Genomic DNA, 17,525 nt, shown 5'->3' on the forward strand with positions numbered 1-17,525 from the left:
TAAGTTAACTCTCAGTTTTGCACATGTGCTGTTTTGCCACTTTCGGCTTCTAATGTGCAGGTCGAATTTTTAAGGTATTTATAAGGGGCGGAAAAGTCTTATAAGCTGACAAATACAGTGTGTGCAAGAATAATTTCACTGACACAATCTGAGCAAACGTTGACATTGGAAGTTTTGAAACAGTACTCCGACCAAGGAAAAGTAGAAAATAAATCTCAGGTCATCCCATTTTGCATTCTTGTAATGCCAAACAACACTAGGTTGGGAATTTCCATGAGATAAAGGCGCCATTGGAGAAGAGACGATCACCAAGTTGTGATCTGAAGTGCCTAAAGGCCCTCTCACTTTGACTGTGTACTTAAGATCAAGATCAAGAAAAAGATCAAGCGTGTTGGCTGTATGATTAGGATTGTCTGGTATTCTTGTAGGTAAATCAACAATCTGCGCAAGGTCATTAATAATTGCAAAAGCCTCAGAATCTCAACCAGCAGGGGCAGTGTGACTAGAAAAACGGAAGCCAGCTGGAGTTGTGAACATTAAAATCAAAGAAAATTACTTCACTGTTAAAAAAGTTGGACTAGAGAAAGTCAAGTTGCAAAGACAGGAAGTCAAAGAGTTCCAAGTGATTAGTGGAGTTGGGAGAACGGTAGAGACAACAGATGAATTTTACACAATGAGGTAGAGAGATTAAGCCAGAGAAGATCAAAGAGTAGATTCCAAATTACCAAGTCTCTGACAGGGAATATCAGAACGGACATATGCACAAGTACCACCTTTGAGAAGAAAGGAATCTTACAGTGAATAATTTGGGCATCTGAGATGAGCAGTAGTTAAATCAACCGATAACTGAGATTCTGTTAGAAAAAGTACATGGCAGTACATTTGGCAGACTGCAAGTGGAAATGCTGCAATTTAACTTTTCTAGGGAAGAGCACCCCTTTGTTCCCCCACCATTCTTGTTGCCCTTCTCCAGCAACTCTACAACCTTCCTAAAATAACCTTCAGACCTGTACACATTACTCAAAGTGTGACATGACCACTGCCTTTTAAAAAGGAAAATCAATTTGTTCTCTACTAGCAAAATTCTTGTATATCATTGACAAGACCCCTATGACCTGCTCTGGTACCCTGTCTGCACAATTACCCGCAAGTCTCTTTCATTCTCACACTACTGAGTGTAGTACCGCATGGTTCGTATGTTACTCTGGAGTTACTGCTACCCATAGGCAGTACTTTGCATTTGTCAATGTTAAACTTTAAGTGCCATTTCTCAGCAATCTACACAACTTTTCTAGATCCTGTTGCAGCAGTATTAGCATTAGTAAAGGGATTTGATGCAAGAAAGCAAGCTTATGTACCATCATACAAAAAAAAAACACCACTTTCACTTCACCCCTCTGTTCGTTCAAAATACCTGTCCAGCTGAGCCTTAAACTTATTTAGGCTATCAACTTCCACGACAAGGGATGGAAGTCTGTTCCACCAACCACCTGGTTGCTAAAGGCAAATTTCCACACGTCTATCCTACATCTGTCTTTCCTCAATTTGAATTTATGCCCTTTCAGGTGATTATTCTGAGAAAGAGGAAGAATCCCATCCACATTGAGCATACTCAAACCATTCAAGGCTTTATACACCTGTATCAGATCACCTCACTGGTGCCTAGTCTCCAGACACTAATTTGCAAAACTTAAGCCTTTCTTCGTAAGAGCACCCCTTTGTTCCATTCACTAATCTTGTTGCCCTTCTCTGTACTCGTTCCAGCAGCTCTACACCCTTCTTGAAATGAGGCCTCCAGACCTGTATACAGTAATCTAGGTGTGGCCTGTCCATTGCCTTATACAAGGGAATAATCACCTTATACCTACTAGAAAAATTCCTATATATCACTGACAATACACCATGAGCTACTCTTTCAGCCTGTCCACACTGCTCAGAGAACTTCATATCTGCCTGCACAACCACCCCCAGGTCCCTTTCATTCTCTACCACTGTCAGTGTAGTACCACAGAGTTGATACGTTGCTCTGGGGTTGTTGTTTCCCATATGTAGTACTTTACATTTGTCAATGTTAAACTTGATTTGCCACCTCTCAACCTTTCCAGATCCTGTTGCAGCAGCATAGTGTCAGTAGTGTCCTTGACAACCCTGCCAACCTTTGTATTGTCTGCAAACTTGGACATTAAGCTTGATATACCATCATCAATATCATTTATAAATACAGAAAACAATAATGGACCCAACACATTAGTCCACGATGAGCAGTGTCTATTGATTACCACTCTGTCTTCTCCCCCTCAACCACCCCTTTATCCATAGCAGCAATTTGCCTCCAATGCCACACTGCTCCAATTTGTGCAGCAGTCTTCCATGTGCAACAGTATCAAAAGCCTTTCTAAGATCCAAGTATATAATATCAAAGTTATTCCTTGCATCCAGTTCTTTTGTGACTGCATCATAGTATCCAATCAAATTGGTCAGGAAAGACTTCCCCTTAACAAAACCATGTTGTGTCCGAGCTATAACTGAAGTCTTGTCTAGATGATCCTGCAGTGTTTCTTTAACCAGTGCCTCCATTAATTTTCTTGGAACAGAAGTTAAACTCACAGGTCTATAAATAATTTTGTCGGCCTTTGATCTTCCTTACTGTCATGTATACCATCCTTACTGTCATTAACATCTTTCAAAAAGCAGTGGTCTGAAATTTCGTTCTGCTGCTCTGTTCCCACGTACTTTGGCATATTATACTACTTTTAGCTTAAATCCAAAAGTTTAATTTTCCCTTCTTGATGCAACTGCCATTGATTAGGGCCTAAATGTATAACTGGAATTCACTTGTTACCCTGCCAAACTTTGTATTGTCTGAAAACTTGCACATTAAGCCTGATATACCTTCATCAATATCATTGATAAATACAGAAATCAATGGTCCCAACACTGACCTTTGGGGAACTCCACTAATAACATTAGTACATGAAGAGCAGTGTCCATTAATTACCACTCTGTTTTCTCCCACTCAACCACCCTTTTTTCCATTGTGCCAATTTTTCCTTAATGCCATACTGCTCGAAATTGTATGGTAGTCTTCCATATGCAACAGTACCAAATATTTCTTGAAATATAAGTATATGATATAATTTTTTTTTGCACCAGTTCCCTTATAACCACATCATATTATCCAATCAAGTTTGTCAGACAAGAGACTTTCCCCTTAAAAACCCATGCTGTGTCTCAATTATTACTGCAGTCTTGTCTAGATGATCCTGTAATGCTTCTTTAACCAATGACTCCATTATTTTTCCCAGAACAGAAATTAAACTAACAGATCTGTAATTGCTCTTGTCACCCTTTGATCCTCCTTTGTGAATAGGGAATACATTTCACACATCTCCAGTCCATGGAGACCTCCCGAGTCCAAGGACACCCTCATAATTATAGCTAAGGGTTTGCTTACTTCCTTTGCCACCTCCTTTTATATAACTGGATAGATCCCAACCACCCCAGGTGCCTTTCTTATATTAAACTTCAATTTTTCCTCCACTTTGCTCTCAGTTATTACAAAATCATTAAACCACTGTTAGTTTAATAAGTTCTGAGCAGTGGAGATAGACTGCCAGAGCAGGTCATGGAGTTTTTGTCAAAGATGTATAGGAATTTTGATTCCTATATATCATTGATTGTTTGTACTGCATTCAGGTCTGGAGGCCTCATCTTAAGAAGGATGTACAGTTGCTAGAACAAGTACAGAGAAAGGAAACAAGATTGGTGAGAGGAACAAAGGGATGCTCTTACCAAGAGGCTTAACTACTGCAAGTTCTATCATCTAGAGACTAGGCACCTGTGAGGTGATCTAATTGATGTGTGTATAAGGCCTTGAATGGTTTGATCAGGCTCAATGCTAATGGGATACTTCCACTTGCTCAGATCAAGAACCTGAGGGGGCATCGATTCAAATTGAGCAAAGACAGTTGTAAAATATGTGCCTTTAGCCAGTGGATGGTTGAATGGTGGAACAGACTCCCATCTGTTGTTGTGGAAGGGAAGTTCATAGCTTAAATAAATTTAAGGCTGACCTCGACAAACATTTGGAGTGACAGGATAGGTGAAATGGGAACGATTTTTTTTTTTGGCTGATGCTGAATAAGCTTGCTTTCTTGCATCATATGCCTCAACTAATAGTAATAAGCTTCTATCCTCCACTTCCCTACAGAATTCCTCATGTGTGAATATAGATGAAAAATATTCAGTTTGTCAGCTATCCGAGCAGGATCATCAACAGTCGAACCATTTATATCAAAGTTGACCTAATCTGATTCATCACCTTCCTTTTAGAGTTAACATGTAAAGAAATCTGCTGTTTTTTTTTTTACATCCTTTGCCAAAGATCTCTCTTAATCTACCTTCACTTGCCTAACCTCTTTTTGTGACTTAATTTTTATTTCGTATAATGTGATTAATACACGAAGAAACCAGTTTTTTCTTGCTTCCTTCGTGTACCATGGCCGGGATATCCAACCAACCGGTTGGTTCAGCACCATCGTGATATCCAGCCCGAGGCGGGAATTGAACCTGCGACCTAGGGTTGCCAGGTAGGCGCTTTACCTACCCGGCTAGCCGGGTCGGCTGTGACTTAATTACAGACTAGATTATATCTACCAATTCAGTTTTACCTGATAATTTAATATGCATCCTACACATTTTTCTTCTCTGCCATGATTCTCATTTCATCTGACATCCATATCGGTCTTAGGGCAATCCATTTGGGTTGAACTAAGCTTGAGGTAATTAAAAAGGAAAAAGACAGGGTTAATTGTCCAGTGAGACATGAAACTCTAGCAACAGGCTACTTGAATAGCCCATGGAAGTTCTGTTGATAATATATAGTAACTTTGCCAGCAGGGACAAAGATGTGATTATCCCATTGTATAAGACATTGATTAAGCTACATCTTTAATAATACATAGTGGATTGCATTAGCAAAGGCACATGATACAAGAAAGCAAGCTTATATAGCATCAGCTAAAAAAAAAAAGAGACCTCATTTCACCCATCCACTTGCTCCAAATGTTTTAGTTTTGCCTTAAATCTATTTAAGCTATCAACTTCTACAATGACAGACAGAAGATTGTTCCATCCACCCACTGGCTAAAGGCAAACTTCTGCACAAATATCTTACAACTGTCTTTCCTCAATTTATGCCCTCTCAGGAAATTCTGAGCAAGAGGAAGAATCCCATCAGCATTGAGCATGCTCAATGCTGATGGGATTTCAAGGCTTTACACACCTCAATCAGATCACCTTGCAGGTGCCTGTTCTCTAGACACTAATTTGCAAAGCATAAGCCTTTCCTCGTAAGAGCAAAACTTCGTTCCATTCTTGGCCCTTCTGTTGTTGCCCTTCTCTGTACTCATTCGAACAGCTCTACATCCTTAAAATGAGGCCTCCAGACCTGTATACAGTACTCAAGGTGTGATCTGACCATTGCCTTATACAAGGGGATAATCACCTCCTTATCCCTGCTAGAAAAATTCTTGTATCTCATTGACAAGACAACATGAGCTAGTCTTGCAGACCATCTGCATTGCTCAGAAAACTTATCTGCCTGCGCAATTACCCCCCCATTTCTTTTCGCTCTCTACCACTGTCAATGTAGTACCACACAGTTGATACGTTACTCTGGGGTTACTGCTTCCCATATGCAGTACTTTACATTTGTCAATGTGAAACTTCAGTTGCCACATCTCAGTCCACCTGCTCAACTTTTCTAGATCCTGTTGCAGCAGTGAACTGTCATTAACAACCCTGCCGATCTTCTTATCATCTGCAAACTTGAACATTAAGCCTGTTATACCACAATAAATATCACTAATAAACACAAAACAATGGGCCCAACACTGAACCCTGGGGCACTCTACTGAAAACATTTGTCCACAAAGAGCAGTGTCCAATGATTACCACTGTCTTCTCCCATTCAACCATCCCATTCAGCAATTTGCCTCCAATGCCACACTGCTCCAATTTGTGCAGCAGTCTTCCATGTGTAACAGTATCAAAAGACTTCCTAAGATCCAAATATATAATATCAAAATTACTCTTTGCATCCAGTTCCTTTGTGGCCACATCAGTATCCAATCAAATCGGTCAGACAAGACTTTCCCTTAACAAACCCATGCTGTGTCCAAGCTATAACAAGTGTTGTTTAGATGATCCTGCAATGCTTCTTTAACCAGTGCCTCCATTAATTTTCCTGAACAGAAGTTCAACTAACAGGTCTATAATTACTTGTCGCCCTTTGGTCCTCCTTGGTGGACTGGGGTCACATTTGTACATCACCAGTCCATGGGTAACTCTCGAGTCCAAGGAAGTTCTCATAATTATGGCTAATTGTTTTTCTTACTTCCTTTGCCCCCTCCTTTAATATAACTTGATAGATTCCATCCACCCTAGTTGCCTTTCTTATGTTTATCTTCAACAAATTTAGACTCCACTTTACTCTCAGTTATTACAAGATTATCTAGATTACTGCCAGAGTTTAATACACCTCAATCAGATCACCTCACAAAAATTGGAAGGAGAGATCTGGTGGAAAGGGCATAGAGAAAAAGCAACAAAATTAGTTGAAGACCTAAAATGATATTCTTATCAAGAAATCCTGGCCCTCTGTAAAATGCAATCTTTGGAAACTAAGCATCTTCGTAGTTACCTATGTCAAGTAGATGAAATTTAAGAGGCTAAATAAACTGAATGCAACTTTACTATTTCTCAGATGGCACACACCTTTAAGGGGCCATAAATTTATAACTGCAGAGTAGGAGTGCAGAAATTTGGAGTAAATTCCCACCTAGTGTTCTGTGGGCAGTCTGAATAAAGTTGAAAAGATTTGGATAAATTATTGGCAGAAATGTGTAAATAAATGATAATTATTCAAACCTGGCAATTTTTTTTATACATCAATCAATTTACAGTTTTCCAAGAACACAGTATATTTCATAATCCAAAAAAAAAAAAAAAAAAAAAAAAAATTTTATAACAGCGTTTCCCAAACTGGAGCCACGGACCCCTGGGGGTCCATAGATCAGTTCCAGGGGGTCTGCAAAATGGATCCTCTGAAACTGGTCAAATTATTTGTTTTATGTATAGCAAAATTGATAAATAGTTATTATTTATTTATGTTAAAAATAAAAATGTTGTTTTAAACATAGAACCTTGAATTTTCTTTTCAGAAAACCCAGTGTGCACGTGCACACACAGTTGCAAACTTGGTTTGATTTTTTGAAGGGGTCCATAGATCTCAGTAGTTTGGGAACTACTGTTTTATAATGATGCATTATAGCTTTTAACATCCCTTAATCTCTATAAGACTTGGATGCTATCATACAGTAAATAAATGAATGATCATTTTTTCATGGTGCTTTAGCTCACTAGGAGGTAGGCTACAAAGAATTGGTGTTGTGTACAGGTGAAGAACTTTCGTTTTTTCTGATTGGCTATTAGTTTAAAGTTCACATAGTCCATACAGTACTCACTTTCTTGGTGCTCCAATCAAATCCATTGAATGGACAGACCCATGTTGTTCTTCTGCCCAAAACAGTTTGCCTTCCAAATGATCAAGAGAAAGTGATAAAGGATAGCCTGTACTACTGACAAGTTCTCTTTGGTTTTTACCATCCATATCAATAACTATGATGTACTGATCATAATGAAATACTGCCACAAACATTATCCTGAAAATAGAACCAAGGTAAGTGTTGTTTTTATAATGGGGGAAAAAAAAAAGTGCTTCTTACATCATTTAAAAAAAAAAAAAAATGCATTTCAACTTTGACATTCTGAACTGATATGAATATTGGAATAAATGGTTTTTTTTTTTTTTTTTAAATCAAATTTTGATGTATGCTAACAATTTATGCTAGCAGATTTTTTTTTTTCTCCTAAGAATGGCAGATATTAGAAACCCATCTGCAGTTTTAGAAAACATTTTTCACTTTACAAATGTGAACTAGAAAAAACCCCGCTAAGAATTACATTAATAAAGGCTGAACATTAACTTTTAAACTTAATTCTTGGGATAATTAAAAATAACTATGCATACCAAATATACAAGGGCCATTCAAGGATTACTGACAATGAGTTTTACAAAATAACTTCTATTTATTCAAGATCAATTTTGCTGCTATCCTTTTCCGAGTAGTTTCTTCTTAACACTGTAGTTATCTCTCATTGCTTTTTCTACGATTGAAAAACTTTAAAATTGACTGAGAAGCTTTAGAAGTTGCCTCTGAGCCAAAAGTCTGCTGAGCTTTCTCTTCATTGATCTTGTCTTCCATCCTGTTAAACAAGTTTTTTGCTTCAAGCAGACAATTGTATGGACTGCTTGTTTTGGCATAAAAATACATTGGGTGGGGGAAGATTGAAGGTGTACATGCTATTTAAAAATGGCAATAATGCCATTTATACCTACCAACTGTTGTTTCCATCCGTTCAGTCATAGTCGACTTTATGGGTGAGCTGCCTCCATGCTGTCTGGTCTTCAACAACTTCTTCGACATCCTTCATGTTTGTGCCAGTGTTGCTCTTGGTTTTGAGCCAGCGTGTTCTTTGCTGATCTCTTCTGCTTGTTCCACTGACCTTTCCTAGCATCATAGATTTATTCTTGAGCTCATTCATAAAGTTTTCTGGTGAATAACAGTGGAGTAGACCGGTAAGTCTTTTTCCAGTGGTAGCACTATTATAAGGCTGTATATGCCTTAACTAATTGAAGCTCAAGTCTTTAAAAATCTATATCTTTTCCGATAAGGTGATATTTTGTCCCAAAATTAGATAATCAACTAATCGATGTGACAAATGCCTCCACCTAATTAAAGTCCCATGCATCCATAACTTGTAGAATTTAAAAAGCAGATTTTCAAATACCAGCAGCCTATGCTAACTGTCAATTCCAGCTGCCTATGCTGGAATTGACAGTTAGCATAGATAGCTGGAATTGACAGTTAGAACAAAGAATGCTATAACTGCCAAAACAGACATTGTAAAGTTAGCATAAATATTACCTTTCTATGATTATAAATAGTCAAATCTGATGAACCTTATCACACAATACTCTAGTTTCACAAAAGAATTTAAAATAAACATTAAAACTATATTTATAAACTATTGAGCAAGAGCACATGATTATTCTGAGCAAGAGGAAGAATTTCATCATCTCCGAGCATGCTCAATGCTGATTAAATTCTTCCTCTTGCACAGAATAATCATTTGAGAGGGCATAAATTCAAATTGAGGAAAGACAGATGTAGGATAGATATGTGGAAGTTTGCCTTTAGCCAGCAGGTGGTTGGTTGGTGGAACAGACTTCCATCCTTTGTTGTGGAAGTTGATAGCCTAAATAAATTTAAGGCTGAGCTGGACAGGTACTTGGAATGAATGGAGGGGTGAAATGGGAGTTTTTTTTTTTTGGCTGATGCTGCATAAGCTTGCTTTCTTGCATCATATGCCTCTACTAATGCTAAAAGCAATCATCACAGCTACACATTAGAGCCACCTAATGTGTAGGTAGCACTAATGTGCAGTCACTGGTATGCAGTCACCAGTTGGCAGGCAACCAACTAGTGACTGCAAAACTACAGCAAAATTAAAAAAAAATTTAGTATTTTAGTATTTTTTTGAATAATAATAGTATTTTACATAAAAATTGAATTTAAAATAGAAAACTATGTAAAATGAAATATTTTTTAAAAATAATGAAAAATAAATAAATGTGTAAAGTTATATCATATAACATAACATTTTTTTTATGTGAACCCCAAACACGAGAGGTATTACAACCTATAGTACTTAGTACCGTGCTGGTTGAAGGTTGAGAAGACGAAAGAAGATATTTGTTGACATTGGACTTGAACTTCTGTAGATTGTAATTTTCAGGAAATACGTGTGAAGGAAGGTTGTTCCAGAAAATGGCAGTTGAATGAATAAATGAGGAAGATGAAAAGTTGGTTCTGTGGGTTTGAAGTTGGACAGTAAATGGATGTTGGCTGGTGGCTGCACGTGTTCGGACTTTTTTGAAAGACCGAGCGGGAATTATAGAAGCCAATTCAGAAGAACAGTGCCCATGGAAGTATCTGTAGAAGAGGCATGCAGCAGAAACAGTGCGTCTATGAGAAAGCAAGTGGAGAGACTGTTAGAAATGAATCATTAATTAACCTAACTGCCCTCTTCTGAATGGAATCAAGAAGCCTGAGAGAGGTTTTTGGGAGCACCACCCCAGGTGGCTTCCTTATGTTTTACTTCAATTTCTCCTCCACTTTGCTTTCAGTTATTACAAAATCACTTAGCTCCCTGTTAGAATTTGATAAACTTCTGGCATTCTCCTCATTGAATAACCCATCGTGTGCAAATGTAGACAGAAAATATTCATTCAGTTTATCAGCTACCTGAGCATGATCATCAATAGTCAACTGATCTATGTTAAGCGGTCCAATGCGATTCATCCTTTTCCTTCTATAGTTCACATAAGTAGAGAACTCTTTGCTGTTTTTCTTTGCATCCTTTGCCAAAGATTTCTCATAATCTGTCTTCACCTGCCTAACCTCCTTTGTGACTTGATTACAGACCAGCTTATATCTATCAGAGGCTTCTGTGTCACCTGTTAATTTATATGAATTCCATGCATTTTTATTCTCTTCCACATGTCTCAGTTCATCTGAGATCTATTTAGGCCTAAACCTTGAACAATATTTCTTAGTCGTTATGAAAAGCCTAATAGCTTCCAAGATTAATTCTTTGAATGCTTCCCATCTAGAATTGGCTGTTGGTAACATCATCAGTTGGTCCCACTGTATAGAATTTAAAAACAATCTCAGACTGCTGTAGTCACCTTTATGAAACAAAAATTGTTCCCTTTACCCCTGATGGTAGGTACCTCTTTGAGTAAATCTCACATCAGCACACTGATCACTGCCACCTATTGGTTCCCCTATCTGCATACACTTGATGCATGAAGAATCACTACTGATAATCAAGAGTGTTAATTTCTCTAGTTGCCTCCCAAACATGCTGCTGTAGAAAACAATCATCCAGTAAATCCACAAAAGCCTTGCTAGTGTTGAGTGACCAACCCACAAGTTGCAGTCAATGTGGGAAATTAAAATTTCCCCATTATAAGACAATCTGATTTACTGGCCCAATCTTTTTAAGTTTTTCATTATACTCAGAGTCGTATGGCCTATAACACTCCTACTGGCCAACTATTTTTTTTTGTTCAGTTCATTATACTCAGAGTTGTTTGGCCTATAACACTTCTATACACAATTTTGTTTTCCCAGTGCTTATGTCACACCAAACTGACTTGAAACTAAACTGTCCACTCATGTCAAATGGTTGTACTTCCTTAGATTATATTTTTGTAATATTGCATTTTTAGTTTTGGGAAGCTGTTCATTAAGAGGCTATAAGGTGTCACTAATTCTGATTGTTGGAAATTCCATTGCTCAGGTCCAGTCACATACAGATATTATCATTTATACAAGCAGCTTGACATTGCAATTTGAAGCAATTTCTGTTTATGCACAACTAAAATGAAAATTTTAAATTTAGTTCTAGGATCTAAGGCTATAAAGCCAAAATATTGAAATTTTACTGACAAAAATACCAGTATTTCCGTACCAAAAATAGTATGGAATACTGGTACTGCAATCCCTACTACCAACCAATATTTTCAGCATGTCAAGCCAGGTAAATGACAGTCATGTTATAATTGTGTACAAAGCAAATATTGTATAATAATGGCTACAGCATTCATTTTTAGCCACATTTGCTTATTTGTTTATTTAACATCCCACATTATAATTATCTTTTTGCAAAGTGTGAGAAAACTCATATTGTACAATACTCAACATAACAGAGATACAACCATACAATTAAAAAGGAAGAAAAAATATAAAAGATAAACTCATGAAGTGTTTTAAGCTCAATGAAGCAAACTGAAGTTTAAAATCAAATTAGTTGGGAAAAAACCCCAAAATTTTACAATTATAAAGCACAAGTGATTATAGATATTTAAAATATTCACAATTTGATAAGCTTAACATAAAAGAAATGAGATTTTTGTTGTAATGCTGTAGAATGGAGATGGATTGAATAAATGAAATGAAAGGATTGAAACTGTTAATATTTAAAATATTAAATACACTGGTGCACAAAACTTAAGGACCAACACTATTTCTAAAAGTTACAACCACAAAATCAAATGAAACAGCCTGTGGCAATTTGCATAACTGTGGCCATTCAGTAGAAAGCTGGTGCACTTGCAAAAATTTGCATTGTGATAACAGGGCTCGCAAACAGTTAAAAGCAGCAGTTAAGTGCAAATTACCGAATGGTGAGCACGATTGTTACAGACATTCGATTGGTTTCATACAGTGCTACAGACAACAAAATGGCCAGCAGAGAACATCTGGATGACTTTACTGAGGGCCGAATAATTGTGAAGCTCAAGGAAGGTCAAAGTGCAAGGAGTGTGGCTGGAGAGTTCGGTATCGCTCATAGCATCGTCGGCTTTCAGAATGAAAAGTACAGAGCTATTCAAAGGACTAGTGGTGGTAGTCCATGAAAAACAATGCCCAATGATGACTGCTATATACTCCTACAGACCAAGAGGGACTGACACCAAACAGCAGGATCCATTGCAAATCAGCTGCACAGAATACACGGTTTACTGTGGTCAAGTGACTCCACAAAGGTGGACTGTTTGCTCGACAGCCAGTATGCTGTGTTCCTTTAACACCTGCCCATCAGAGACACGGTTTACAGTGGTGCATCAAACACAAGGACTGGACAGCAGTGCAATGGGGTAAGCTACTCTTTGCTGATGAGAGTAGATTCAGCCTCAGCAGCGATTCTGGACATCAGCTAATCTGGCAAGAGATTGGTACACTGTATCACCCCGCAAACATCACAAAGGAATCGATATGGCAGCCTGTGTTCTCGTCTGGGGAGGAGTTATCTTGGATTGACATACACAATTCCAGATACTGGAAGGCAGTACTGTAACCAGTGCACGCTACTGTACTGAGGTAATCTTTCCCCATGTGTGTTCCGAGGTGCCATTGGTCCAAGTTAGTGTTTATAGATGATAAAGCCACACCCCATTGTACTGCAGCTGTTGATATGCTTTTGGAAAGTGAGGACACTGTATGGATTGGCCTGCCCGTTCCACTGATCTGAATCCTGTCGAACACATATGGGATGTCTGGGGAGACACCTAGAGGCACGTCCACACCAACCAGAAAATGTTCACCAGCTGGTGCTGACAGGAATGCACAATGTTACTGCAAGAATTTATCAACAACATTGTTCTAAGTATGGACAAGCAGTGAAAAACCTGCATTGACATTAGGGGGTGGCCATATCTCCTACTGAGCACCACCCCTTCCCTTTGTTCCATCTTTGGCAGTGATGCATCTGTATCATGGCAGCCAGTGCTATGTTGCCATTTTTGAATAAAGTCCCTCTGTACCGTTTTGTTTCCTTCATTTCTGTACCTCATGAGGTTCCTTTAGTATGCTTTTCCCATATCCAGGTCAGGTGAAAACAGGTGAAAACCTGACTGATCCTTAAGTTTTGCACAACAGTGTAGAAAACCAGGATATTTTTTCCTAGCTAGTTTGATATTTGAGGAAAAATAAATAACTGTTTCTTTAATTAAAATCAGGAGTGTGTGTGTGTGTGTGTATATATATATATATATATATATATATATATATATATATATCCTTTATACTCCTGCTTTTAATTACAGAAAAAATTTATTTTTCTTCAAGTATCGAACTGGCTAAAAAAAAAATCTCAGTTTTCTATTTATTGAATATTTTAAATATTAACAGTTTTGATACTTTCATTTCATTTCATTTATTCAATACATCTCCATTCTACAGCATCACAATATGTCAGTGAGTTGTTCATACATTTTACATTAATCATTTTATATATTAGTTTTAACCCCAGTTGATTTCTTTTCTGTATGTTGGTTAAATGATATTTTGCTAAAAGATGCTCATAATCAGCTCTGTATTAATTACTCAAGTTTATCCTTTTGCATTCAGTACCTTTATCATTTTAATCCAGATGATTTTTTCGAATTTGTTTTGGGACACATGATCTCGGGATCAATGAGTATTATTATTAATAGCCATATGGTGCAAGGAAGCCCGAAGCGTATGCTGCACCAGCCAAAAAAAAATTTTTGAACCACCCAGAGACAGAGAGAGGAAGGGAATCGCCAAGAAAAAGAAGAATGATGATATTGCTGAAAGAGGAAAAATAACTTTATGAAACCTAGTCTCCTATTAGCCTATTTGGAAATTTAGTCCATATGAAATGAGAAAGATCACTTATTTCATTGATGATTAATAACTATTTATTTGTAGATTATTAAGTTTGGTCCAATGATAAAAGGATTCAAGCAAGGTCTGAAATTTAATGTAGACAGGAAGTGAGTTATGGGATTTATAAATTTTAATGTCATCAGCATACAATAAAAGATTTCCACCTTCTGGTTTAGGGATATGTCATGTTGAAAAAGAAGAGAATCTAACAGTGATCCCTGGGGAACTACCATAGGAAAGGATAATTCACATGATGTATTTCCATTATAAATTATCCAATATAAATGATCTGTAACACAATCATGTAACCAATCCAAAAGTGGACTACAAATAGCATAGCTGGGGGAGGGGGGAGGGACGAGGGAGGGGGGGAGAGAGAGAGAGAGAGAGAGAGAGAGAGAGAGAGAGAGAGATTTAACTGATTGTGATGAAAGTGTCAAATGCTTTAGACAGGTCCAATAAATCAACCTCAGTTACCATGATCAACATTTATGGAAGTAAATTACCAAAAGGCAGCCAAGTTGGTGACAACTGACCCTCCAGGACAAAAGCCACATTGATTTTGAGTCAATATTAGATTGATGCATGGAGAAAGTTTTCTTTGAACAATTGTATCTAGTATTTTTATTTATTGTATCTTATTAGCTCAACCAAATGTACCTGGCACCCTTGGTTGAGCTAATAAGATCATTTTACACCAATCAAGAAGCAACTGTCAGAACCAACTGTTCAAACCAGTCTATCATTTGGAGATGGACTGGTTTGAAATTTGAAAAGGTGTATGGCAGGGCTGTATCTTATCCCCATTTCTATTTAATTTGTATACTGAATCAGTTATGAGAAAATTGTAACTGGATGAGTCAGAAATTGGAGAGTGAAAATTGGGGCAGAAACATCAATAATTTAAGTTATGCTGATGATACAACTCTGCTTACAGAAAATGGGGAAGATCTAATGCAATCGATCTTAATGGTTAAATATGAGAGCAAAAGGAATGCAGTTTAACATCAAGAAAACAAATTATGAAAACTAGGACAGGAGAAGACAATAAAAGAATTCCACTTGGATGCAGTACAAATATGAGCATGGAAAGACAAAGACGTCAGCCTTACAAAGATCAGAATGGTTAATGCTATAGTTTTTTTTTTTTTTTGGCGTATAGGCTTCTGTGGCCATAATGCACCTCCCAAGGTTTTTACAGTACTTTGATCCAAGTCCGATGTGGGAATCTAACCTGTGACCTTTGGGTTGCCAGGCAGGCACTTTACCCACCCGGCAATGCTATAGTGTTTCCCATAACTTACAGTATGAAAGCTAGACAACGAAAGAAAGCTGAGAAGAAAAATTGACATTTTTGAACTGTGGAGCTGGAGAAAGTGACTTTGCATACCATGGACAGTAAAAGTTATGGACAGATGTTTTGGAACATATCAAGCCAGAAACATCACTGGTAGCCAAGATCACCAAGCTATAATTGACGTATTTCAGTCACTTATTGCAATCCAATTCATTGGAAAAATCAATAATGCTAGGAAAGGTCATTGAAGCTGTTGAAGACCTGACAACATGGAGACAGCTCACCTCCATGCTGTGACTCAACGAATGAAAACAACATCTAGTATTTTTGCTATGTTATTAATGAGCATTACAGGATGATAATTATTGGCTAAGAGTTTGGAGCCTCTTATGTATTGGCATTATATGAGCTTTTTTGAAGCAGCTAGGATTAACCTTTTAAAGATTTGTTAAAGATATGTACACCAAGTAGACAGAATTCATGGGATACCACCTAGTAACTGGTAGGCCCACCATTTACCCATATAAGGGCAGTCACTTGGCAAGGCATTCGAGTCCACTAGTTCAGGTAGTTCCATCCATGCTTGCTGCACCGCTGTCCTTAATTCCATCATTCCTGGGTGGGCAATTCAAAGCTCAAACAGACCTTCCCACAGCAACTCAAAGATGCTCCACAGAGTTAATGGCTAATGAACGGGGAGGCCATTCCCTGGTGGTAAAATCTGCAAAATGCTCTTTGAACCATGTTCTAGTCACCATAGCTCTGTGGGGAATGCACATTATCCTGCTGGAAGTGGGACAATGTGCATTGTCCTGTGGGCGCACAGTGGTCAGCAAGGATGGACACGGAACCTGGCCCATTCAGAGATTTGTCTAGACATGGTAGTTGAATATGCCCCAGACTGTTACTGACCATCCACCCGCCTGAACAGTTCCTTGTTGACATGCCAGGTGCATAGCCTCAAGGGGTTCCCCAAATCCACACCCTCCCGTCTGTTCAAAATAACTGGAAATGGGACTCATTGGACCAGGAGACCCATCTCCAATTATCCAAGGGCCAGTGTTTTTTCACCCAGTTGAGATGTAGATTCCTGTGTCGTGGTGTTAACAATGGGACTCTGGTGGGTCAGTGACTCCCATAACCTATTACAACTAAAAAAAAAAGGTAAAGTGCAGCCATTATCAACCCACTGCAGGATGGAAGCCTCCTCAACAATTCATGCTAAGGGAAATGGACCATAATCTGCCATGCTGGTCCAGTGCAGGTTGGCAGATCGACTGTATTCAGCAGTCAGGGGCTTGAACCCCGGTCTACTCAGAGCGTGTGCTACTGCACTCCCGCTCCTGACCACTCGGCTACGAAGGCCGTACTAATGATTGCCTAATGGTCTTGGTGGAGAGGTTTCTGGCATTTCCCTTGAAGTTCGGAGTGGTTTGTGCGGTGATTTGTGCCACTGTCACTCTCCAGTTGGCAAGATAGACAGACTGCCACATTCATCCACCACCATTCTCTGCCCACAGCCACAGCACTGTTCACAATGAGATGTTATTCCAGAAATCACATATTCCAGATGCAGTCTTGATTCTGTCAAATGGGGATAGTGCATTTCTGTACCACCTCCACGATAGTGATCCATGCGTCAGGCACCCACTATCAGTCTTTCAAAGTTTAACTCACAATGGTTATCTATATTGACATTAATTACTGAATCTACATAAATACCTATATATCTGCCAAGTAGTGGTTTTGTCCACTAGCAAGAGGGGGACAGCGTCACATTGCCCAGGAACCAGGTATCCCGTGAATTCTGTCCTTTCAGTGTGAAACTGGAACATTTTGGAAATGCT

At 38.3% G+C, this 17,525-nt stretch overlaps 1 protein-coding gene across 1 annotated transcript in view; it reads right to left on the reverse strand.

Moving 5' to 3' along the window:
• Positions 1-17,525, reverse strand: part of LOC150077534 (low-density lipoprotein receptor-related protein 2-like) — a 496,886-nt gene that overhangs the window by 306,210 nt on the left and 173,151 nt on the right. Inside the window, exon 15 of the mRNA XM_090385933.1 lies at positions 7,527-7,724. Coding sequence (XP_090242059.1) covers positions 7,527-7,724 — 198 coding nt within the window. The remainder of the gene's footprint in view (positions 1-7,526; positions 7,725-17,525) is intronic.

This window comes from Mastigoproctus giganteus, chromosome 12 (assembly GCF_048544385.1).
Source record: "Mastigoproctus giganteus isolate SK-2022 chromosome 12, ASM4854438v1, whole genome shotgun sequence".
NCBI classification, from domain to species: Eukaryota; Metazoa; Arthropoda; class Arachnida; order Uropygi; family Thelyphonidae; genus Mastigoproctus; species Mastigoproctus giganteus.